The 23688-nt window shown below is 51.8% G+C and overlaps 1 protein-coding gene across 2 annotated transcripts in view; it reads right to left on the bottom strand.

Annotated features, from left to right (window-relative positions):
* Positions 1 to 23035, bottom strand: part of CCDC180 (coiled-coil domain containing 180) — a 56403-nt gene extending 33368 nt beyond the window's left edge. Inside the window, exons 1-16 of one of the 2 annotated variants that reach the window (XM_081238370.1) lie at positions 23000 to 23035; positions 22628 to 22736; positions 20832 to 21022; positions 17976 to 18064; positions 16803 to 16912; positions 15667 to 15795; positions 15458 to 15568; positions 15243 to 15338; positions 12950 to 13113; positions 11471 to 11590; positions 7598 to 7677; positions 5406 to 5494; positions 3565 to 3687; positions 2273 to 2446; positions 1307 to 1422; positions 117 to 243 (exon numbers count right to left, since the gene is read on the bottom strand). In XM_081238370.1, the coding sequence (XP_081094496.1) occupies positions 117 to 243; positions 1307 to 1422; positions 2273 to 2446; positions 3565 to 3687; positions 5406 to 5494; positions 7598 to 7677; positions 11471 to 11590; positions 12950 to 13113; positions 15243 to 15338; positions 15458 to 15568; positions 15667 to 15795; positions 16803 to 16912; positions 17976 to 18064; positions 20832 to 21022; positions 22628 to 22696 (1788 nt within the window). In that variant the 5' untranslated portion in view covers positions 22697 to 22736; positions 23000 to 23035. Of the gene's footprint in view, positions 1 to 116; positions 244 to 1306; positions 1423 to 2272; positions 2447 to 3564; positions 3688 to 5405; positions 5495 to 7597; positions 7678 to 11470; positions 11591 to 12949; positions 13114 to 15242; positions 15339 to 15457; positions 15569 to 15666; positions 15796 to 16802; positions 16913 to 17975; positions 18065 to 20831; positions 21023 to 22627; positions 22737 to 22999 lie in introns of those variants that run through there. The other variant, XM_081238369.1, reaches the window with a different exon arrangement.
* Positions 23036 to 23688: the final 653 nt, after the last annotated feature.

Raw genomic sequence — 23688 nt, 5'->3', positions numbered from 1 at the left:
CTAACTCCCCACAGTCCAGAGAGGCAATCAAAATTGAGGCAAATAAGACCTAGAAGTCATCCTCTCCCCATTGCTCCTTGGTGAGCAGCTGGGATTTTTTGTAAGCCTTTCCATACCTGTTCAAAGATTTCACGAACACAGAAGTGTCGGCTGAGGGTGGAGCTGTAGGAGTTGAGTTCCTTCAGTATGATCGCTGGGTACTCCATCACTTCCTTTGTCAGGAGGACATGAAAACTCTCATACCTGGGAGGCAGGGAGGTGAGACCACTGTCTAAGGGGGGTCAGCTGGGTGTGAGAGACCCCAGCCAAGAGCCATGCCTGGGACCACATGGAGGTGGGCTTGTATCTGGTGTTTAGTCCTGCGCAGAGCTACCGCGTAGGTTTCCTTTTACAATAAGTCTTTGGTTTGTTTTGCTATTTTTCTGATCATACAAAGAATACATACTCTTTGTAGAACATTTAGGAAACACATGCGAGAGAGTTCTCTGCATGCTGTAACATGGGTTCCCACTTCCTGTCTACTGTACTAACCCTGTCCTTGAACTCTACCTATATCATCCCATCAAGCACTCCAAAACCCCAAGGCCCAGACTTTTATCTGTTCCCTAGGTAAGAAGACCAAGGTTCAGGGGGTTACTTATTTGCTTTAAAACGTACTTCTGAATCTAAGTACTGCAGCCAATTGGCAGTGCAGTTCCATTTCTGTGAATAGTCCTTACAGAATTAGTTGTACAAAGGCACAAAGGTACAAGATAGTTTACAGGGAACTGTTTTTAATATTGAGAGATTGGCACCAGTCTTAAAAAGCTAATCAACTGGAGGATGGTTAAATCATTATGAAGCATCCATATTAATGAATGGATGGTCATTTAAAAATGAAAATATATCTGCAGTTATAGAACAATTCTTATTTTAAAAACACTGTATGTGTATATATATATCCACATTTATAAATGTCTATGTTCACAAAAAGGATGAGTTGGGCAGAAATTAGGAGAATTTCCTATGTGTTTGTATTTGTTAACTTTTTTTTCTTTAACAAAGCATGTATGTTTTAAAATTTAAGAAGGTGGGGGGAGGGTCCATGCTCTTGACCTTTAAACTACATGGCCTAGAAACCTCCCTCCATAAACTTTTCTGATCAAAGTTCTCCCTGAAACCTTTTGTGTTGGCTGAGGGTAGAGCTGCAAAGAACCACAATGGTCTCTGAAGTTGGAGACATCATTGGGTTGGGCTCCTAGGCAGGCACCCTCTGATCCTGAATATGAATTCCAGGCTATCCCCTTCTGGCGTCTGGTCTGCCTACCTGCATTTCATATTCTTCAGAAAATCTTTGGCCTTTTCCAGGTGTAACTTCAGGGTATTCTCACAGCTTTGCTGCCTCAGTTGGTCCAAGAGCTTACCGAGGTGAGCCTCCTGGGCCTGGCAGCCACACCCCAAACAGAAGGAAGCAGATGTGAGTTACCAGAGCTCGACGAGTGTACGTGACACGCAGAGACCCTGCCCCTGGAGCTGAGGTCCAGGTGCCCCGGGCAGGCTCTTTTCTACAAAAGGGGCACCAAATGTACCACCACCCTTACTCTCACTGCTCTGGGCCTTTGGGCTCTTTTCCCTGCCTGGAATGTTCTTCTCTGTCTACTTTATATCCCTGGAGACCCCGCCTAGATGGGACTCCTCAGGGACATGTCCCTCACCCCCAGCCCGCCCAGGCAGACCCTGCTACACCTTCCGGAGGCACCCACTCCTTGCTCTCCTCTCACTTGTTGTGCTTGACGTCAGATGCTGAGTGCACCCCTCCATCCCTAGACTGTGTGAAGGCAGGTGGGTGGGGGCCAGCTCATGTCCTGTGGGGACAGGATGACTGCCAGAGGTAGATGCTCCATGCCCCCCAGTCTGTCTGTCTCTCACACAGACCCCCTCACAGACATGTCTGGATCCGGCAGTCATCGCACAACCTGGACCTGACTCTGGTAGGATTCTTCTGCTCCCATGCAGCCCCGTGACCAAGGTGAGCCTCAGTTTCCTATCTGCTCAAGTTTTATAGCTTGCGGTTTTACATATGAGTCTAAGATACATTTGGGGTTAATTTTTCTATAAAAATAAAATACATAAAATATGGTGTGAAGTATGGATTGAACTTCTTTTTCTTTGTTTTGCATCTGAACGCTGGCTGAGTTCACGGGCCACCAAGCAGAGCCACTGGGCAGCTGACAGCCTGGGTGTGGCCCTTCGCGCATGCCTCGTGGGGGCTACCTGGATGCCGGGCCCACACCTGGCTCTCGTGGCTGTGCTTCTGCCGCTGCTGCTCCATCCTCTTCTCGAGCTCCAGCTCCTGCTTCGACAGCACGCTCCGATGTACCTCCCACAGCTGCACAGCCTCCTGGAAATAGCCGAAGAGGTCTGCGCTCTGCCTCTCTGTCTGCTTCGCCACGGCCTCGAAGGATTTCTGCGGTGGAGGAACCCAGGGAAGGGGCCTTAAGTGCCAACCGGCCCAGGCTGAGGAGAAGAGCCCCACTCACAGGGCTCCCTCGCCGGCCAGTGGAGGCCCATGTCACTGGCCATCACTGCCTGGGCACCATCCCTCAAGGTTATCTTCTGTGTCACATCGTGGCTCACGGTCCCCTCTCTGCTGGGACAGCATTTCTGGTCTGTCCAAGGCCATGCCCTTGGACTGGTTGACCTGAAGCCCCATCTCTAGACCTGCCCCGTGTCCACTGAAGTCCCTGACAGGAAAAAGATGGAGTTTGGGGCCTACAGAGAAGAAGGTGCCACCCTAGACACCAGCCTGGCATCAGGTGGGCCATACCCACCTTGGCCTGGGGTATCCCTCCTTCTTTGGATTCCCTGACTCAGCACCTGAGCCAAACACCACAGTCTACTGTTAAATCCTCACCTCTCCCTCTTTCATGTGTGTCTTTTATACTCTCCTAGGGTCTGGGGTTGGCAAACTGTGGCCTGTGAGCTAAATATAGCCCCCTGCCTATTTTTGTTTAACCTTGGAAGCTAAGCACAGATTTTGCATTTTTTAATGGCTGAAGAAAACCTAAAGAAGATATTTAATGATGTACAAGTTACATGAAATTCAAATTTCAGTGTCCATAAATAAAGTTTTATTGAAACACAGCCATACCCACTCATTTCTGCATTGCATAGGGCTGCTTCTGTGTAACGGCAGCAGAGCGAGAATCTGTGCCAGAAACCTGACAGCCCACACAGCCTAAAATACTTACTATCTGGCCCTTTACAGAAAACGTTTGCTGACCCCTGCTCTAGACTCTAAGCATCATGGGATGCAGGCTTATTGCTCCTCGTGACCTTCAGCACCTAGACTCGGCAAGGGCTCGGGGAGCACTCACTGCCCGAGACGGTTCAACTGGAGTCCACAGGTGACTGAGGCATCAAGGGGTGAGCCTGGAGCACCCAGCACAGGGGCACTGCTCCGAGGGGCTGCACGCACCAGTGACAGCAGAGTCGTAAGCCCCTGCGCTCCCACGCCTCTCACAGCCCAGCACGCCGGGTACCCCCCACCCTGCTCTCCAGCTGCACGGGTCCCCAGTTACGCACATCCAAGACCTCCAGCTCCTCCTCCACCTTGCTCTGGAGATTTCCCACCATCTGGAAGAAGGACGGGCTCACCAGGCTCTCTGCTTCCTCCTCAGTGAAGGCCTTCCAGTCCAGCAGCTGCTTCTGGAGAGGAACAAGGCAGAGCCCGGCTTAGGACTGATGGGGGCTTCACCTCAGGGCTGGTGCTGCCCCCTGAGATCACCTCCCAGCCATCCCTGAGAACTCGGCGGAAACTCCCACAGCGGTGGAGACAGTCCAGCTTTATCTGCCCACTGTGTCCAGGTGCTGTGTGCTGCCCCTGTTCACTGAATCCCCCAGAGGTGTTCTCATTAGCCCCGTTTGGCAGATAGGAAACTAAAGCTCACAGAACTGAAGGAACTTGATGGAGGTCACACACCTGGCAAGTGGTGGAACTGGGATCTGAACTCAGAACTGTCCTACTGCACACCCTACAGACATCAACCGCCATCCTACACGGCCTCAGCGTTGCTGTAAGCCAGACACGGCTCCCATTTCCTGTCTGGAATTAGGCCAACTGGAAAGCCAGCTCTCCATATTAATAAAGACTTGATTTATGCACAAAATCTAGAATAAATCAACCTCCCCCAAATTAAAAACATGTCTCCAGTGGTATACTTCCAGTGCCGCTGCCCAGGAACACCAGGCGCCCTCTGTCAGGCTCAGAGTGCTCTTGGGGTACATGAGGACGTCAGCATTCACCCACTGCATGCACCCAACCAGGGGCCATAAGCATGGGTACAAGGCGTCAGCACTCAGGGCCACAGGACCACGGGGCTCTGGGGAGGGCGTGAGTGATGAGGTGGTGAGCGCTGGGGGTGTGGTCTTGGGGAGGCTCTCCAAGGGCACGAGGTTTCCCTCCAGGCTTTACTCCTAAAGTTTGACGCCCCTAAAGGGCTGACTGAGAGGCACGTGACTGCCCCTAAGGCCACAGAGCAAGTGGGCAGAGCCCTGTGGGCTCGGACAGCCCCTGGGCCTTTTGCAAACGGGTCTTCTCACCTCCAGATGGGGCCAGCGACACCCACTCTGCAGGGCCTTGTAGGATCTGATGAGAGTGGGTGCAAGATGTGGCACAGCCCCCAGAGACCACAGCGTGCGCACCGTGCACCGCGCTGGCGAGCGTTCTGCTCCCCTGAACTCTGCTCACCTCAGAGTCTTGGCGGCAGAGCCAAAGCTCGACAGACACACACGTGAGGGGTGGATGGAGGAACAGGCGCTTCTTGGGGCCCGCAGCTGAGACCCTCATGGCTTGGGGACTCCTACCGCCAGAGCCGGCAGGTTACACCATCTTCAAAATGACTAGGCTTTTGGGGGTTTTTCATCTAAAGTTTTCCCAAGGAGGCAGGGAGGGGGCATTCTGACACAGTATGTCCTTGCACCTCAGAAAACCAGGCATTGTAATGGAAGGGGGTTGTGAGAGGACTCGCTGTCTCACCCTCTAACAGAGGTGGGCAGGTGGAGTGAAGTTGTGTGTGATGCCAGTGGCAACACTATCTACAAAAGGGAAGCATTGGAAATAACTCCCATGACATGACCTCCACTGAATAAATAAAGTGAAGTGATACAAAGGGTCAAGGGTGAAGGCTGAGGTGATCAGAGGGTAAAACTTTGTCCGTGGGGTCAGGGAAGGCTTCCTGGAGGAGGTCACGTTGGGGGCCACTGAGGGGTAGGTGGGAACAGCTGGGGAGAAGAGGGTCCAGGCTGAGGGAACAGCTTCAGAATGCCCAGAGGCCAGCGTGGAGGGAAAGCAGGGGGTGCGGGCTGGAGAGGGGCAGGGGCAGGACCTGTGCTCCCCTCCTCAGACGGCCAGGAGGGGCACCCACCTTGCACTTCTGCACTTGGGCCAGGCACTCCTGCCAGGTCTTCTCATACTGCAAGCGGATCCGCGTCATGCAGTCCACGTGGTAGGCGTCTCCATAGGTGGAAAAAAGACATCAGCAGCTCTTCCAGAAGAAGAGGGGAGGTTGGGAAGAGGAGTTTCCCCGTCGCTCAGGGAAGAGGCTTCTCCCCAGCCAAGAGCCTCAATAGTGGGGATAATTTAGATCAGGGGCTGCTATCTCCCTTGCCTCAAAGTTCCCAACACCCCAAGATAAGGACCTCAAATAAGGAGCCACCTTTTTCTGTTCTGACCCTAATTCTTGACTCAGTTTTGAGGCTGGTGAAACTCTTTTGGGGGAGTTGCACCAAGTCACAAAACAGTAACCAGGTGCAAATTAAGGAGTGTTTACAGATCATGTCTGTGGTGAACCCCTTAAGAAGCGAATGGACCAGCAGAACATTCCAAAGCTGATGGACTGATTGATTGACTGATCTTCTCCTCTTCCTCCGCCCTACTGTTTCTGGTTTATAGTCACCTCAGTGTATCTCTTGGTGTCTAAGATAAGGAACTGAAGTTTAATGTTCCTGGCAGTTCTAGAAACTGAAAGATAACACAAAGATTGTGTGGTGGTTGTTCCTTGACAAGGGCTGGGAGGAGGGCAGGCTGAATGGCAGTTAGAACACTGGGGGAGGGGAGGACTTCCCTGGTAGCGCAGTGGTTGAGAGTCCGCCTGCTGATGCAGGGGACACAGGTTCGTGCCCCGGTCCGGGAAGATCTCACATGCCGCGGAGCGGCTGGGCCCGTGAGCCATGGCCGCTGGGCCTGCGCGTCCGGAGCCTGTGCTCCGCAGCGGGAGAGGCCACAACAGTGAGAGGCCTGCGTACCGCAAAAAAAAAAGAACACTGGGGAGGGTAGATGTGTAGTGGAACTGGTGAGGAGAGGCCATAAGCTGGTTTCTCCCATCCCCAAGGCCTCTGCCTAGGCCAGCACACCTCCACCCTTCCTATGAAGTCACTATGATGAAGCCCCCCCGGGTCTCTGTGCTTCTGTTCCTGTACCCCTCTGATCCGTTCCCCCCTCTAACCTTATCACTCCCAGCTCAGAACCTTCCACTGGGTTCCCACTGCTTTTAGGATAAAGTTCAGCCTTTTGCACATGGCCACATGGCCAGCACAGTCTGGCCCTCTGGCATCTTCCAGCCTCGCCTGCCACCTTCTCCTTTCCCTGAAGGCCCCAGCTCTGTCTGACCTCTCAGCCTCCCCACGTACTAGTCTTCCGGCTTAGAAAGCTCCCCTGACCCCTGGACCTGGCTACCTTGTACTTGCCTTGCAGGTCTCAACTGGATGATCACTTCCTTGGCACTGACCTTACTGGGTTGCCTCAAAGGAAACTGAAATATTGTATTGAATATATCTTCTAGAGCAAGACTTGGCAAACTCTGCTAGATAGTCATATTTCCAGCTTTGAGAGCCATACAGTCTCTGCTGCAACCACTCATCTCTGCTGTTATAGAGCAGAAGCAGCCAGAGACAGTATGTAAACAAATGAGTGGAGCTGTGTCCCAATGAACCTTATTTACTAACGGGCAGTGGCCCATGGGCTGGAGTTTGAGGACCCTAGTTATAGAGAATTTCTAAACATTACTATTTATTCTTGAGCACTGAGTAAGCCAGGCACTGAACTATGACTGGACTGCAGGATTGCACGTGATTCTTACATCAACCCCACAAGGTAGGTACCTTTATCACTCCTCTTGAGATTCCTATTTTATGGAGGAGTAATTTGAGGCCAAGAGAGGCCATGACTTCCCCTAGGTCCCAGAGTGGGGACAGTGCACCTCATACATCCAGGATCTGGCCCCTGAGCCATCCTCATAGGTGGTCCTTGGAGCCATCCCTCTGGCTCCATGCTGTGGTCAGGGGTCAGAGTGTGGGACCAGCTGGGCAGTGACTTGGGAGGTGGGGGGAGGAGGAGGGGCTCTGCCAGGCAAGGTCTGGGGGTCCGAGATAAACCCTCAGAGCTTACTCTTCTCTCCACACCCCAACCCTTCTTCCCCAAGAGGGACTTGCCACCTACTCCTGAGTTTATAACAGACTCTCACATAAATGACTGGCTGACAGACTGAAGCTGCTACAGTGCTACTACTTGAGCAGAGTTCTGGCGACATTCAAGTGGGATCCCACAAACCTCACTCACCGAGGTGCTCATTCAGGGAGTTGAGAGTAGAACGCCATTCAGTCAGCTGAGCTTTGCTGTAATTGGGGGGCAGGAGGTCACTGGGGAAGGAAGATGTGACACGTGAGCCATACTTGAATAAAACATTCACTTACCAAGATTGGTAGCATCTTCAAGGAACACGGGTCTAGGGAAGTATCTACGTAAATACCGATGAAATGGGTGACTGTTGGGGATTTCCTGGTGCCAAAAGCATACCTCTTGAAAAGGTCTAATAACATTATTGAGCCTGTTACTTAGAAAATAAAACTGAATTTTCCTAATGGAAAAAAACAAGTGGTTTGGGGCTTCCCTGGTGGCGCAGTGGTTGAGAGTCCGCCTGCCGATGCAGGGGACACGGGTTCGTGCCCCGGTCCGGGAAGATCCCACATGCCGCGGAGCGGCTGGGCCCGTGAGCCATGGCCGTTGGGCCTGCGCGTCCGGAGCCTGTGCTCCGCAACGGGAGAGGCCACAGCAGTGAGAGGCCCGCATACAGCAAAAAAAAAAAAAAAAAAAAAACAAAAACAAGTGGTTATCACACAACCCAGGAAGCTACTTCGAGGAACCTAATGAGAGATAACAATATAAAATGCATACAAAGTTTACTCATTAAGACAGTTGCTTAACAGTACTGTTTATAAACACTCAAAAAATCAAAAACAACCTTCATTCCAACAATAGGGAATTGTCTAAATAAAATACATGAATTCTCTTCTGTAGTCACTAAAAAGAGTGTAGCAGATTGAAAAATGGTCAGTATTGTTAGGTCCTCCCACCAGCAGGTGGAGTCTATTTTTCCACCCCTGGATCTAGGCTTGGCCCTGAGATTTGCTTTGGCCAATGGGACACTAGCAACCATAACACAGAAAAGGTTTGGGGAAAGGGCTTACGCATTCCGCTTGCCCTCTCTTGCTGTAGGGAGCTCTTCTGCCAGCACCACCACCATGCCTACAAAGCCTGGATTAGCCTCCTGGAGGCTGAGGGAGCAAGTGGAGAGAGGCCCCAGCTGCCCCAGCTGATGCTCCAGACACGGGAGTGAGGCCATCCAGCCCAGCCACAGGGAACTGCTTGGCCAGCTCACAGAATCATGAGAAGCAAAAAATGATTGTTGCTTTAAGCCACTAAGGAAGTTACAGGTGGTGTTTAGTGATGTGGAAAAATGTGTATGACATGCTACTTACTGTCCAAACCAGGACATTTTGCCAGTGAAAGGGGGATGCGATTAACAATTATGTCAGGACAAGACGTGTAACCCAGGATGGTCTTGGGCAGCCCCCTCATAGTGGGACAGTAAAGAGCAAAAGGTAGGTACAAGAGTGTGCAGTGCATAATCTCAAGTCTAAACATTGCACTAAATGCAATGTGGCATCCTAGATTGGGTCCTGGAACAGAAAAAGGACATTAGTGGAAAAACTGGTGAAATCCCAAAAAGTCTGGTGCTTACTTAATGGGAACGCATCCAAGTTAATTTCTTAGTGTTGACAAGTGTCCACTGGCAGTGTAAGGTGACAACATCAGGGAAATTGGATTAGGAGTATACAGGAATTCTGTGTATTATCTTTGTAACTTTTCTGTAAATCTAACATTACTCCAAAATGCAAATTTTATTTTTAAAAACTATTTTAAAATTACATGCACATATACTTACTGGGTCCAGGAAAATCCATGGGGATTCTCCTGGGATTTTTGGATAACTCCCTCTTGGGGCCATGGGAATCTTAATTAGACTCCCCACCCCTCTGCCATCATTGCCCACAAGCCTGCAGAGGGCCTGGCATGCGCCAAAACAAGGATCCTCGCCGGACATCTGGGGCTCTGGGTTTACAGAGGAAGGCCTGGAGCTCTGGGCGGGGATGGGACGTGGGCACTACGTGTGATCCCATATGAGGCAGTTCCATGGAACAGCTCCTCGGGCTTGATTAGAAGGCTCCCTAGCAGCCGCTGACAGGTCAAGGAAACATAGGTGGTGTCTACACAGTGTGCTTTGTGGGAGCTGTCCAGACCTCTTTGCACAAACACCACAAACCCAAACCTTCGCTCGACACTCACTGGAATTCTGTGATCAAGGCTTTGCAACTTTAAGTTGTGTGTTTAAGCATTGTGTTTGCAATGCTTCCAGACAGTGGGATTATGTCCTGACTTCACCTTTTTATATATTCCCACTGCTGGGTCCTATGTCCTATAAATGTGCTCTTGCCTCTGATTTCTTAGAATTGCCCCCACCTTCCTCCAGGCCAGGTCATATCACACACCCAGCTCCATGCTCTGCCTGCAGACACTGCCATTATACAGTGTGTTCCAGCTTTGGCCAGAAGCATCAATGAATGCATTTTTCTCCAGGTCTTTGGCCCTGTCTCTCCCCTCCACTCAGGCAGCAGTCAGCCCCACATTCACAGCCTGTATGAGGGATGTGGTGGGGCATAAAAGACATCAGCCTAAAAATCTTTCTGCATTTTGTTTGCAAAAGTCTAAGTTCTTAGGATAGTCGAGAATATTGTTGAGGAGAAGGCATTTGTGGGAGTGGGCTGAGAGCCCTGGGGAGGAGGAGGACGCTGGGGACCAGGACTGTCTCCTCACCTAAAGATAGGGGCTGGGGGGAGGTGCAGACACAGCAGGATGGTGGCTGCCTGGCAGTGCCAGCCTGGCAGTACCACCAGCCTACTTCCTGGTGGCACCACGGGAGCAGCTGCAAGACCCACATCTCTGGACAGCAACGGTTGCCTGGGTGTGAGGACTCGGGGGCTCAGAGAGGCCTCCTCAAGATTCCTTCGTCCAACAGTCTGGAAGCAGCAGCAGTTGCCCAGCTGCATGTGTATGGACCAAACTGTGATGACCAGACTCCCACTACCAGGCCTGGCTTTGGGTGGGATTCCGTAACTTTCCCTCAGTGGACAGGATCCCCAAGAAAGGCTAAGTTTTGCTCAGCTTTATGAACAAGGACTCAGAGTCCGAAATAAGTGGAGTCAGAGAAAACAACAAAAGCACTTTTCCTTGTGTTGAGATTTTTATCCACGTTGTTAATTTCACACTGCATGAAAATGTGGCTGCACATGGGGCAGGAGATGCCAAACCTGAGGGAGTCCTTCTGGCTCACGTTGTGGGGGTCCTAATAGTCATTTATGTCCCAGGAGAACTTGAGCTCTGTGGTGGGGAGACGGGAAGAACCTGAATCCCAGCGTCCAACGAGGGACCATCTCAACATCCAAGGGACCAAGGAGGTACACGGGTCCCAACACATGAAATGTCTTTGCCTTGCAGGACCACACAGGCTCCATCCTGCTGCTAAGGGTGGATGCTACAGGCTCCCCAGACGGTGGGCTTCCAGGGTCTAGAACATTCAGTATGCCCCTTCCAAAGAGCTTATCATGGGATCAGAGCTGGACCCAGGTCTGAGGGAAGCACCCACAGCCTCTGACAGGTCCCTGTCTGATGGCAGCAGCCTCCTCATCAACCTCCGAGCCTTCAGCTTCATTCATACCCCTCTACCCACCCTCCAAACTGCAGAGCTGATGGAGTCACTCTGCTCCCCACTGCCCTCAGGAAAAGTCTAGCCCCTGACCTGGCCCCTCCTTCCCCCGCTCCCCTCCGACCTCACCCCTGCCATTACCCCCTTCCAAGCTCTTGGGCAGAGCCACACTAAACTTCTTTCTGCAGCAAATGTGTCATGTGCCCTGCTGTCACTGGGGCGGGGACACCCCAGAACATGGACCCAGGCAACCAGCCCAGGACCAGAGAAATGGGAGATGGCCGGGTCTGGAGGACACCTCAGAAGGAAGTTCAACGCTGAGGACTGTGCCTGCCTCCCCCATGGACCCCCCGAAAGGTGCCCCTCCCCAGCGGCCCCTCCTTCTGTACCAGATGGTGAAGAGATGGTCCAGCTGCTTTTGCTGCAGGGCGCTCTGGTTCTTAAACATGGTCTCCAGCTCCATCTGCACAGCTGGAGGAGTCTGGATCCTTTCACTGGCCATGAACTCACTGGGCGTCCAGACACGTCGGCACCATGCAGAGGAGGGGAGGGGCAAGGTGGATGGGAGAGAAGGGATGAGACCCATGGTAAGAACGTGCAGAACCCTAGCACCCGGACACCACTCCCAGCCCCTTCCCCTCCATCCGGGCCTCTGAGGAAAGGAGGGAAGAAAGAGAGGGAAGGAGAGTGGGGGAGAGAAGAATGGAGGGACCAGCAGGCACAGATCGGGTGTGGGGCCTGACTGCCGCCTCCAGCTCTGTGACCTTGGGCAAGTGGCCCCCGCTGAATCTCAGTTTCCTCTTCTGTAATGGAGCTAATGACAGTACCTTCCTCAAGGAGTACTTGTGAGGACCCAGCAAGATAATGTGAGCAAAGCCCTTAGCACCATGCCTGGCTCCTGGGAAATGCCCAGGAGATGTCAGCTCCTGCCATCACTGCCGATGATGATTACTGACATCTTAACAACCTCCCAAGCCCAAGCCCAGGCCAAGACCAGGCACTTTCCATACAGCATCTTGTTGACCATCACTGAAACCCTATCACCAGTTCATCACAACACCTGCAGAAAAAGGCTCTGTATGTTCAAGCCCTTGACCAAGGTCACAGGGAAAGTACAGGTGCAGCCAGACCTCAATGCACTTTTCCTTCCTCCCCAGCGTCAGACTCTGGTGCTCTCCATTTAGAAATACGGGCGTACAGATGGGCCTCCCACCCACACGGCTACAGTACAGACAGACACTCTTTGGTGTCCTCAGACATCTTGGTCCCAAGAGTCCCTTTCTTAGCAAAAGAAAGCCTTCCTTATTGGCCAAAAGCTCCAGGACCCTTGTGTCAGTATTAACAAAAGTGCCATCTGGTGGAGGAAGCTTGGAGATGGGCCCTCTCTTCACCCTGCCTCCCATGGGTAAAACCTGCTACCACAGGGTGGGAAGTGTCCCAAGCCTGAGGGATGGCCATTCTCCTTGGCCCAGTAATAGTAAAGAGTGGACAGTGGGCAGATAATCAGACTAACATTTTCAAACAATTTGTACAGTGCTCAGAAAATGCTTATGAGAAAATGTGTACGAAGAAAATAAGATACAAATCTACATACGCAGTATGGGTCTAAAAAAGCCTGGGAGAAAATATACCAAATATCAGCTGTGCTTCTCACTGTGGTGAGGAATTAATGGTGATTTTTAATTTCGTCCTTATACTTTTATCTATTTTGACTTTTAAAAAAGAGCACCTATTACTTTTACCACCAGAAAAAGCAAGAGCATTTTAAAGTAACAACAAAGGGAGGGAGAATGTGCCCCCCTCGCCCGCCTATGCTGCCGCCCAGGGGGGCAGGGGGAGAGCCTCGGGTGGGGTGGGCAGCCACCAACCTGAAACCCTGCACCAGGTCCTCCTTCTTGAGAGCCTTCCAGGCATCCACCAGGCCCTGCCAGCGGCAGTGGCCATCGAGCTCCTGCTGCAGCGTGGCCTCCATCAGGTTGACAAACAGCTGGGCGAGGGCCCTCCGGTTGCCCAGCAGGGCGTGGTTTATGATCTGCAGTCACAGGTGGGCAGGCTCTAGATAGAGCGGGGGCTCTCCAAGGTCAGAAAAGGGCTCAGTTGGAGAGGGGGCTGGTGAGCTGCGGGCCGAGGGCCGAGCAGGGCCGTGGCAGCGTCTGAGGAGTACTGTGGGGTCGCTGGGCACTCAAGGAAGCTGCCTGGGGCTCAGCAGCTACGGACATAACAAGGGTCTTTCCTGAAGGCTTAACCATGACCATGTGAGTTTCAAGCCAGCTCCAAGGCCACCTCAGATTGTTTGTTTAAAAAGGTGATTCTAAGTTCACTGGAGTTAAGCACTTCAGCAGGCTTTCAGTGTTTAACTGTTTTTTTAATAAATTTGTTCCAAAAGCAGAGTGCTCATGCTACCAGGGACCAGCCACATACGGTTGTGATGAGAACCAGTACCCAATTACCAAATGAGATCAGAGCTAGGACATTCTTTGGCAGTCCTCCCAGCGGACCTCACCAGGGCACCTTTGGCATGGCAGTCGGGATGATTCTTCACTGTGTGACACTGTTCTGCCATTTAGCCTCTCCACCCCCTGAAATGAGAGCAGCCTCTCCCAAGTCCCCCAAGGACTGGGACAGCCAAAAATGCCCCACGCATGTCCCAAAGTGCCCCCATGCACTGCCCTGGGGCAAGGGTGAGAACCGCCAAGCTCAGCAGGCAGAAATTTCAGTAACAATTTTCACTGCAAGCTGAGGTTTGATGCCGGCTGTTCCCAGCTGGGGGGCATTGGCAAGTATCTCCTGAACCTCCAGTTCCACAGTCATAATGTAAAGATAATGCCGTTTACAGCACAAGGAATTGGTGAAGTTAAATGAGATAGATGCACACAGAGCAAGTAGGAAGCGCCAGTTGTTATGCACACAATAAACACAGGAAAGTCAAATGCCGAAACATAAGTGGGACACTGTTAACTCTGACTCCCCTAATCGATCAAATGGTTCAAAGTTAGGAACTCCTGCTTGTCTCAAAATGAGAGTGGCCACTGCTGCGTCCTCTTACGTCATCCTCCCACCAAGTACTGGTGTTTAAGTATCACTATCCTCATTTTTTTTTTTTTTTTTTTTTTTTTTTGCGGTACACAGGCCTCTCACTGTTGTGGCCTCTCCTGTTGCGGAGCACAGGCTCGGGACACGCAGGCCCAGCAGCCATGGCTCACGGGCCCAGCCGCCCCACGGCATGTGGGATCTTCCCGGACCGGGGCACGAACCCGTGTCCCCTGCATCAGCAGGCGGACTCTCAACCACTGCACCACCAGGGAAGCCCTCACTATCCTCATTTTATGGACATGGAGTTCCAGGTGCTAGGGCTGAGTAATTTCAGGAACTTTCATGTCTGGGCAGTGGAGAGGGGCGTCTGTGCTCACTCTCTGTCTGTGCTTTGTCCAGGACCCCAAGGCACAGACCTGGGCTGGAGTCCATCTGTGATTCTGAACACTGTACTCCTTCTACCCTGCATGCTGCCAGGAGGCCCATTAACCGGCAAGCCCAGCTTTCTGTACAGGACCTAGAAACCTATACAAGAGAATGTACCTCTGAGTAGCCAAAAGAAGTGTCCCTTCATGAACAACCTTGATTTTCTTGTATTTTTTTTATCCCAAAGGAAGCATTTGGAGGAGGCTGAGGGTGTGGACAGAGAAGCAGTGGGGACAGAGCCAGAGGAGCAGGCATGGTTCAGCAATAGACAGACAGCAGGAGGAAAGACAAGAACCACTAGAAAAACTAGACATACAGAGCATGCTGAGGTCACTTATGAGTGCACACACCACCCTGAGACCACAACAGTTGTGAGATCACGCCTCTGTCTTGTAGCACACATAGCACTGCACATGGTAGCTGAGACACGGCCCCGTAGGTGCTCATAAAATTAGCATTGGTCACATTGACGACACAGTATTAGGTTAACTGGCAGGGAACATGGCAGGGAAGTATAAAATGTACTAGAGAGATTTCTATTGAAAATACTTAACAAAGACTCTAGTTCTGAACTCAAGTAGCCAACCTGAGTTACTTGGAAATGTTATATATGAGAAGCCCATCATTCCTGAGACCCAGGCTCTAGGGCATCCTGGGGTCCTGCTCCCGCGGGCTCATCCCCCGCACGTGAAAACCACTCACCATGGCTTCTTTATTGATCAGCCTGTACACGTCGGGCAGCGTGAGGTAGGAAGTTTTCTCTATGATTTCCACATATTTCTTCAACACACTTTTTAGCTAGAAATGACAAGGCACCACAGTGAGTGACTCCCTTCTCCTGGAGAACTAAAAACAGGTGATGACTCATAAATCCCACAAGTGAAAATCACCAAGAGCACATCTGGAGGCCAACTCACTTTATCTGCCCGGGAGAACTCAAGCGAGTGCAGCGTCTTGTCCAGCTCCTCGATCTCCTGCTTCTGGAGCAGGAACTTCTCGGCCACCTGATCCCGCAGCTCCAACAGGGTCTGTGCCAAGAAGTTTGGGTCAGGCTGGGAGAACAGGTGACAGGGAAGAAAGGAGCAGGACGCAGGTAGGGCGGGTCCCGCCACGAGGGGACCCCTACTTGGATGGTGTAGTCTTCAAGGTTGTTGTCGTTTTCCACCTTTTCGAAGAGATTGTTGATGTCTTCGTCAGACTCAGCCAGCTTTTTTAAAAGAAGGGTTCCTGGCTCCAAGATGAGAGGTTCCATTTCCTATAACGGGCCAGGAGGGCGAGGGCTATGGTATCAACACCCCTGGCACAGGAAGGACCCCCCCCGCCAACCCTATAATAGGGAAGTGCCAGCTGTGGTCCTCTCACAAAAACAGTAACTCTTACCTAGACCTAAAGAGTTCAGGTTTACTAATTGTTCACAGCCAGAGCACTAGGGCAGCACTATTGGGGACACACATCATGTGTGAGCCCTTGTCCTCAGACTCACTTGGTGCTCATCATAGCCTGCAAAGTACGTGCTGACCTTATGCCTGGTCCATGGCTGGAGCTCAACAAATATTCATTAAAGAAGTGGCCAGTGAAATAATTCCAAGAGTACTTCAGATGAGGAAACTGAGGCTCAGTTCAGTTGTGTGACCAAAGCCACTGAGCTCAAGGTGACACCAGAGCTCAAGTCCAGTTGGGATATATTAGGAAAGTGATAAGCTGGCCGGGAGAGCACCTTCTTGGTGCTTTGGGCCTACTACCAGCTCCCAGAATCCAGGGAACTCAGGGAGAAAGTGGTGAGTGTGATCCGGGGCCCAGAGAGGACCCGAAAGGGCAAAGAAGGGTCTCATTTAGGCAATATTCCAGGGATTAGTCTGGTTAGAGGTCTCTGGAGAGGAACAGTGAGCCAATTGAGGGTAGTGCCTAAGGGTCAGGCCGTTTGGCCCCTTGTTAGTAGGACTGAGCAGGGAGATCAAAGACTGGGCTTTAGCATCAGATCCAGAGTCCAGTTCCCACGTGGCCCTTACGTGCCAAATCAGGGAGGACTTTCTCGGCCTCACCTATAAACTGGAGGTTATAACAGTACCTGACATATAGAGTTCTTCTCATAATCAGAACTTGTAGCAAGCCATCCAAACATGGCTACTATGATTCTGTCTACACCTGGTGAGCCACTGAGGACCTGGGAGGAGGGGCGGTGGGCGGTGGGCGCTGTGCGGAGTCCACCCTCCCCTTGGAACGGTCCAGGAACAGAAGGCAAGCGAGAGGGAGAATTCTCACCATCCCAACCTGATCGATCTCCTCCTTAAAGCTCGCTAGAGCACTCTCATAGCCCCTCCTCTTGTAAGCCTCTAGCTCTTGAAGGGTGATGGTGCTGCTCCTCTCAGGAACTGGGGGAGAACAACGGAGGTGATGAGGTTGCCCTCAGAGCTCCAAGGCGAGGTCAGAGTACCCAGGAAAAGACAGCAAGGCAGCAAGTGCCTGGGTTCAGGAGATGGCCCCCCAAAGCAGGCCAGCAGTGTCAGAGACTTAAGGAAAAAGAACGTGATCCCTAAGTGCTGTAGGGGATTAAGTCTTGCATATACAGTTAAATGCTCAAAAAAAGTTCCAAATGGTATGTATAGAATAGGAACATTTAGGGGTTTTTTTTAAGTTTTATAGAAGAAAATACATACACAGATAAGAATTACCAACATTTATCAGCACTTACCATTCACCAGGTATTGTTCTAAATCAGTTACTCCTCAGGATGAAGCCAAGAGGCAGGTTCTATTACCGGCCCCATCCTACAAGTGAGGACACTCAGGCATGGGGATCCAAGACCAAAGGCAGTCAGAGGCTCGGCAGGGGTTGGCACGTGGGCCCTCTGCTCTAGGGTCTGTGAGCTCACCCTGCGCTCTGCTGTCCTCTGAATACAGGTGGGACCCGGGACACTGTGGTTTCATGGGCGGTGGGCACTCTTCGGCGGAGAAAGGGTGCTATTGGGAAGGCGGAGTTTTCACCTTCTGCTTTATCTCCTTCCTTTATCTATAGTGAGTATGTATTACTTTTTTAATTACAAAGAAAAAGAGCCTCCATATCCAGATAAAGTCAAACCAGGGTAATGTGATACAGATTGAAAAACCCTCCTGTGAAATCACAGAAGAGCAAGCTACATCCTTTCCCAAATGGTTTCATCAGGAAATGCTAACTGTGCAGGCAGCCCCTCCTCCCCCCCAAGCTCCCTGTGCTGGGGAGAAGGTTCAGGGGAGGTTCAGGGGAAACGCTTGGGAGGCAAAGGCCCAGGGGAGAGGGGTGGGGCGGAGAGGTGGGTTCCGGGGAAGGCCCTCTATGATGCTGAGCAGAGGAACAGCGGGACCTTCAGGTGCTTCTACGTTAGTGCTTCCAGGAGCTCCCCACAGAGCACTCTCTGGCCCAGGCCATGCCCGCCCTCACGCCTGAACATCGGCTCACCGGGGGTGTCTGGGAGGCCCCGCACTTCTCTGGCAGCAATGCTGTTCTCACTCTCTTGAGCTTTTTCCTTCTTGGCTATTTCCTTTTCCCTGAGGCACAAGCAGAGGAAAACAATAACCAACACCCCCCACCACACACCCCACCCTGCTCCCCTCCAGGGTAGCTCTGGGTGTCCAGAGACACACCCTGGGAATTGGTAAGTCTGGGCCCACTGATTGCAAAATGCCCTGAGGATGTGCCCCCAACAAACACTGCCTGGGCATCTGCTACCAGCAGACACCACAGTCCTCAGATGAGAAGCTGGGGTCTGCCCTCAGGGATCTTGCTCCATTCTGGCTGCACAAGTGTGAGTGGTGGGCAGGAGCCATTTTCCACATGTGGAAACTGAGGGCCACAAGGGGCCTGGCCAACCTGGGAAAGCCAGACTGGGGCTAAGCATTCAGCACGCTCTTCATTTGCTTCTTCAACAACCCATCCTATGAGGCAGCCAGGGTGACCCCGTTGTCCAGGATGGGGGATGAGGGAGGGAAGTCACTGGACAAAGTGGCGCTGGGATTCCCAGATCCCTACATGTGACGCCAAGGTCCATGGTTCATGGGGTCTGGGTGTGGGAGAAGAGAGCTGGGATCCCAGGACAAACTATCTCAGTAGGGAGGACCAGGTGGGTGAGCATGACCTCAGCTTTGGAATAAAAATCCCTTAATGTGCTGTCCACAGGGCAAGCGTCACAGAAATGCAGTTCTCAGTGACGCCTGCCATTCCTCGGGGCCCTGACATGTGCAGCACTTTCCAGACTTTTTCGTATGTAGTCCTCATGGTACACCTACCACCAAGGAAGACTGCAGGGCCTGGGTGGCAGCTGATGGGGCCCAGGCTGGCCCTCCAGAGGTGGGTCTCTCAGCCTTGTCAACCAAATGCCCCTGGACTAAGGCGGCCCCACTAGAGCCCGGGTGCCCCAACTATGGGAGCTGCTAACGGCTCTGGCTTCTTGGCCACTTGTCCCAGGAACTTGGGGGCTTGGTTTACACTAGTGGTGATCTACCCGTACCCCAAGTTTCTCTTCCACCCACCAGAGGTCCTGTCCCGTGTGAATGAATGCACAAGTTGACCGGTTTGGCTGGCCAAATTTTCAAGGAGGGGACAAGGCACCCCAGAGAGGTGCCGATGCTGAGTCAGTGATCCCAGTTGCTTTGAGGGTGGCAGGGCCTGGTAGGTTATAAGCACATCTCTCTTCTTGTGTCCAGAGCAGAGCTGGCCTTGTCTGTCTGTGCCAGGAAGCCAGCACAACGCCAGCACCCTCCATGAGAAGTGCCTTTCCCCAAACAGTGTCCTGTGGGTGCCAGAGCGCCTGACTGATGTTATATCCAGTTATGGGGAGGATAGGTGGTTCTAGGCTAAACTCTGGGGAGGAGGGGACCCTCAGGAAGCACAGGGAGATGTCAGGAGTCCCTGAGTCTGGTAGAAAACAGGCCAGCTGAGACGGGCCTGGGACCCTTGTAGGAGCCAGAGTCACAGCCAGGCTGCACAAGACTATCCTCCCAGGAGGTGGGAGGGAGTATGGTCAGGTTCCAGCTGTGTGTGCCTCTGGATCCCTGCATGGGGCATCAGGGACAGGGCTGGAGAATGCCAACCTCCAGTCTGTGCCTGGGTGGCCAGTGGGTTTGCCCAGCTGTTCAGGGTGCTGAGTGTCAGAAGCCTCAGGGGACCTTTTCCTGGGAAAACTCAAAGGGCAGGGCAGAAACTTTTACCCAGTCAATCCCTGCTCCAATGGGGGTTAAAAGGAACACAAAGGCAGATACAGCAGGACTGACTTCTTGTCCTAGAGTCCCAGACTCGAGAAGGTTTATGGCTGGTGCAGAGCTTGACGAGCCTAAGGGAAGCCCAGCTCCTGCTACATTCTCCAAAGTGCCCCGTGAGGAAGCACTTTTCCTTTTCCTTTCCGTTCCTTTCTCCCTGCTTGAGGAGTCTAAGCTCAGGGAGCTGAAATGGCATGCTCAGGAATCTCAAGTTCAATTTCTGAACTCGGAAGTTCAGAAGGAACTCCTCATCTCCTTGTCCCAACCCCACTTGCTCCCATCTCAGGGAATGGCACCTCTGCTGTCCACCCAAGCGCTCAGGCCAGAGACCTAGGACTCTCAAGAGCCCTCTCCTCCCACCCAATCTGTCACCTAGTCCCGTGGGTTCTGCCTCCAAAATAAACCTGAAGTGCCCTGTGTCCCTCTCACAGCCCCACAGAGCTTGCGTGGACTGTGGTGGCCTCCTCCCTGGCCTCCCTGCCTTTCCTTGCAACCCCCCACATTCTACACACCGCACAACCTGAAGGCCTTAAAAATGCAAATCAGCTGTTCACTTCAGTACAGTCCAAAATACGGACTGTGGCCTGCAAACCTCTCCTGGCCTCATCTCCCACTCCTCTCCGCAGGCCCGCTGACTTCGTCAGCCTTCTGGAACAGATAAGCCGGTACTGTCTCAGAGCCCTGCTCCATGTTTCCTTTCCTCATCCTCTCATCTCAGCTGAGGCCTCTCCTCAGACAGCTTTCCTGACTCCTGTCCCACCACCCTGTCCTTGGTGTCAGAGCCTTCCCCCCTTTGGGGAGACCTGCTTATTTATGTACTGTTGAAGCCTCAAGTTCCAGGAGGTTGGGATCTGCATACCCAGTGCCCAGTGAGGGAGAGGGCGGAAGACAGGGAGAAGCAAACAATCCTGCAAAGTAGCTGTTATTACCTCTCTCTCTCAGGGGAGGTACCTGGGACTTCATACCTATCTGGTACTCATCTTGTGTGAGCTCTTTTTGAGTTTTTGAAAATTCTGACCACCCCTAATGTGTGGGATGTGGCCTGGACAGCAGGACCTACCTGTAGAGAACAGGGTTTTCTGTGACCCAGTCATTGGGTAGGCTGTGCACCCACTTCCGCTGTCGAGGAGACATCATGTCCCCTTCACGAATATCCATCTTCTTCATCAAGAGCTTCCTGCCATCCTTTGGGGCCATGGAACGCTCCATAGCTCGCTTCCTGGTGGATGCCAGGGAGCGGACCAGCTTTACCTAAATCCAGGAAGATCTAGGTTAGGGGGATCAGAACTGCAGACTTCCCAGCACCCAGGCTGACTGTGCTGTCTTAGAAGGTCACGTGGGAGCCGGCCAGCAGGAAGGCACTTTGAGGGAGGCCTGCAACCCCAGGGCACACCCCATGCAGGTGGGCTCTCCCCTCCCCATATCAGTCATTCAGCCATTTCTAGGAGGGCATCTTTTAAGGAATTTTAATGAGGACCAAGATGCTCATCCCCGCATTTATAATCATAAGGAATTGGAAAAATGGAACTGTCCAACAATAGGAGATTGGTTGAGTAAACCCAGTATGACCCTTCAGTTGAATGTTAGGAATTTATTAAAAATGAGACTTACAAAGGATTTTTTATGACATGAGGAAATGCTCAGGATATGATATACCATAAAATATATCAATTAAGAGCATAAATTAAGGGAGTTCCCTGGTGGCCCAGTGGTTAGGATTCCAGGCTTTCACTGCCGTGGCCCAGGTTCAATCCCCGGTCAGGGAACTGAGATCCCGCAAGGAGCATGGAGGGGCAAAAAAAAAAAAAAAAAAAGTATAATTAAAATTATAACCAAAATTATACATTATAATCTCAAAACTTTAAATGTATGGAGAAATGACGAGGAGAAAATAACCCAAACGTTAAGAATGGTTGCTTCGAGGGCGCAGGATCATGTGAGTAATTCGTTCCTTTTGTTTCTTTATGCTATTATAATTTCCAAGCCTTCCACAGAGAGCATTATTTAGGGCTCAAAGTAGGAATAAAAATCCCTTTTAAATAAGCAGTACACAACTTCAAAGGAAGGGTTTGAGTCTGTGTGTTTCTTTTAAGATATTGTTTCATCTGTGCAGTTTTTTATAGATGACAAGGCAATGCCAACAACCTATATGGCGGTCAAGAGGGCATTATTACCTTAATAAATTATGGGAAGTCCTAGGTCAAAAACTAGGCAGCCACTAAACATCGTGAAGTTCGTGAATGTGCAGTGACACGGAAAGGTCTCTGGGATAATTTAACCAGGGAAAAAGTAGGTTTTAAGACACTGCTATAGAATCAAACCCAGTTTTTAAACAGAAAAATAAGAAATGCTTTCATGCTAGGTAAAAGCTCCAGGATACCCAATGGCTATTTCTGAGTAATTTAAATTAAATTAAATTAAATTTTAATTTTCTAATTTTCAGAAACAGACATTCTTATTTTGTATCCTTACATTTCAGGAGCCAGTAAGAATTATTATTATTTTTTTTTTTTTTTTTTTTTGCGTTACATGGGCCTCTCACTGTTGTGGCCTCTCCCGTTGCGGAGCACAGGCTCCGGACGCACAGGCTCAACAGCCATGGCTCACGGGCCCAGCCGCTCCGCGGCACATGGGATCTTCCCATACCGGGGCACGAACCCGTGTCCCCTGCATCGGCAGGCGGACTCTCAACCACTGCGCCACCAGGGAAGCCCAAGAATTATTTTTAATCTAAGCAATTTCAAAGCCCTTATTTCATTAGATTCCAGGCAAGGAAGTCTTCAGAGGGAGGGAAGTTTCCAGGGGGCCGGAGGGAAGAGGGGAGCAGGAAAAGGGGGAACAGAAGAATAGGCTTACCTCAGCCTCGAAGATCTGCTGGTAGAATTTCCCGCTGGGAATTTGGGTCACCTTCCCCACTGAGGACATCTTGGCCTCTGGCTGGACACTCCTGCAGGGAAGCTGTTGTCTGGGGTTTGGTCTCTATTAGACCCGGACGGATACTGACAAACCTCCCCCTACCCCTCCGAGCACAAGTCCTCCCCCGAGGACAAGGATCCCCAGGCAGACAGGCTGGCCGGGTCCACCGGGGCTGAGACTCCTCTACCCTGGGAGAAAGCATCAGGGCCCCTATCAGGCCTCAGGGTTTTTACTTTAAAAGAAGAAGAGGGGGAGGGGTGCGAAGAAGCAAAAGGGAAACAAACCTTAGGCAAGAACCTAACTCGAACTCACTGAGAAGGTCGGCTCTCCCAGCCACACCAGGCGCAAATCTGAGATTGGCTTTGGGGACAAAGAATAATAGCTATTGCTTGTGCTTCACTCTCTCAAGCTCTTCCGGGAAAAGTCTACGTGCCCAAGGTATTAGCTGGGATTTCAACCCAGCCAACCCAACTGGCGCAGAACTCGGTTCGAGAACTTCCCCCGCACCCCTCCCCCCCCAACAAAGGACACCTGGGTAGGAGAATGTGGAGGGAGGGAGCTGCCTGATTCTGGCCACGCTCATTAGGCACCTACTGAATGCTGAGAAGCCCAGCAGGCTCCTCTCGCGCCTGCTCCACAAGCCCATCAAGGAGCAGGGGCAGTCTCAGGGCAGGCCCTCTAAGCCCCGCCAAGTGGAGGGAGGCCCTGCGCCCAAGGACCCGGCCGCGCCCGCACCTGCACCAGCAGAAAGCACCACTCAAGTCCAACCTCAACTGCAACTAGACACACTTGGTCTCCAAGGCAACGCAGAGGGGCGGGAGCTCCGTTGGCCCCGCCCTCACGTACTTTCCCAGGAGGAGGCGGGTTGCCCTTAGCGACGGGGAGCCCCCCTGGTGGAGTAGTGAAACTCCTACCAGTTTCTCTGTGCAGGGGATACCTCAGGGCTGGCAGGAGCATCCAGAGCAGCACATTGAATATTCCGAAAACTAGCAGGAGACAGG

The sequence above is a fragment of the Mesoplodon bidens genome (assembly GCF_964165515.1).
Source record: "Mesoplodon bidens genome assembly, chromosome: 6".
In the NCBI taxonomy this organism is placed as follows: domain Eukaryota; kingdom Metazoa; phylum Chordata; class Mammalia; order Artiodactyla; family Ziphiidae; genus Mesoplodon; species Mesoplodon bidens.
The sequence above is the reverse complement of the archived record's forward strand: the minus strand, read 5'-3'. Positions and strand labels throughout refer to the sequence as shown.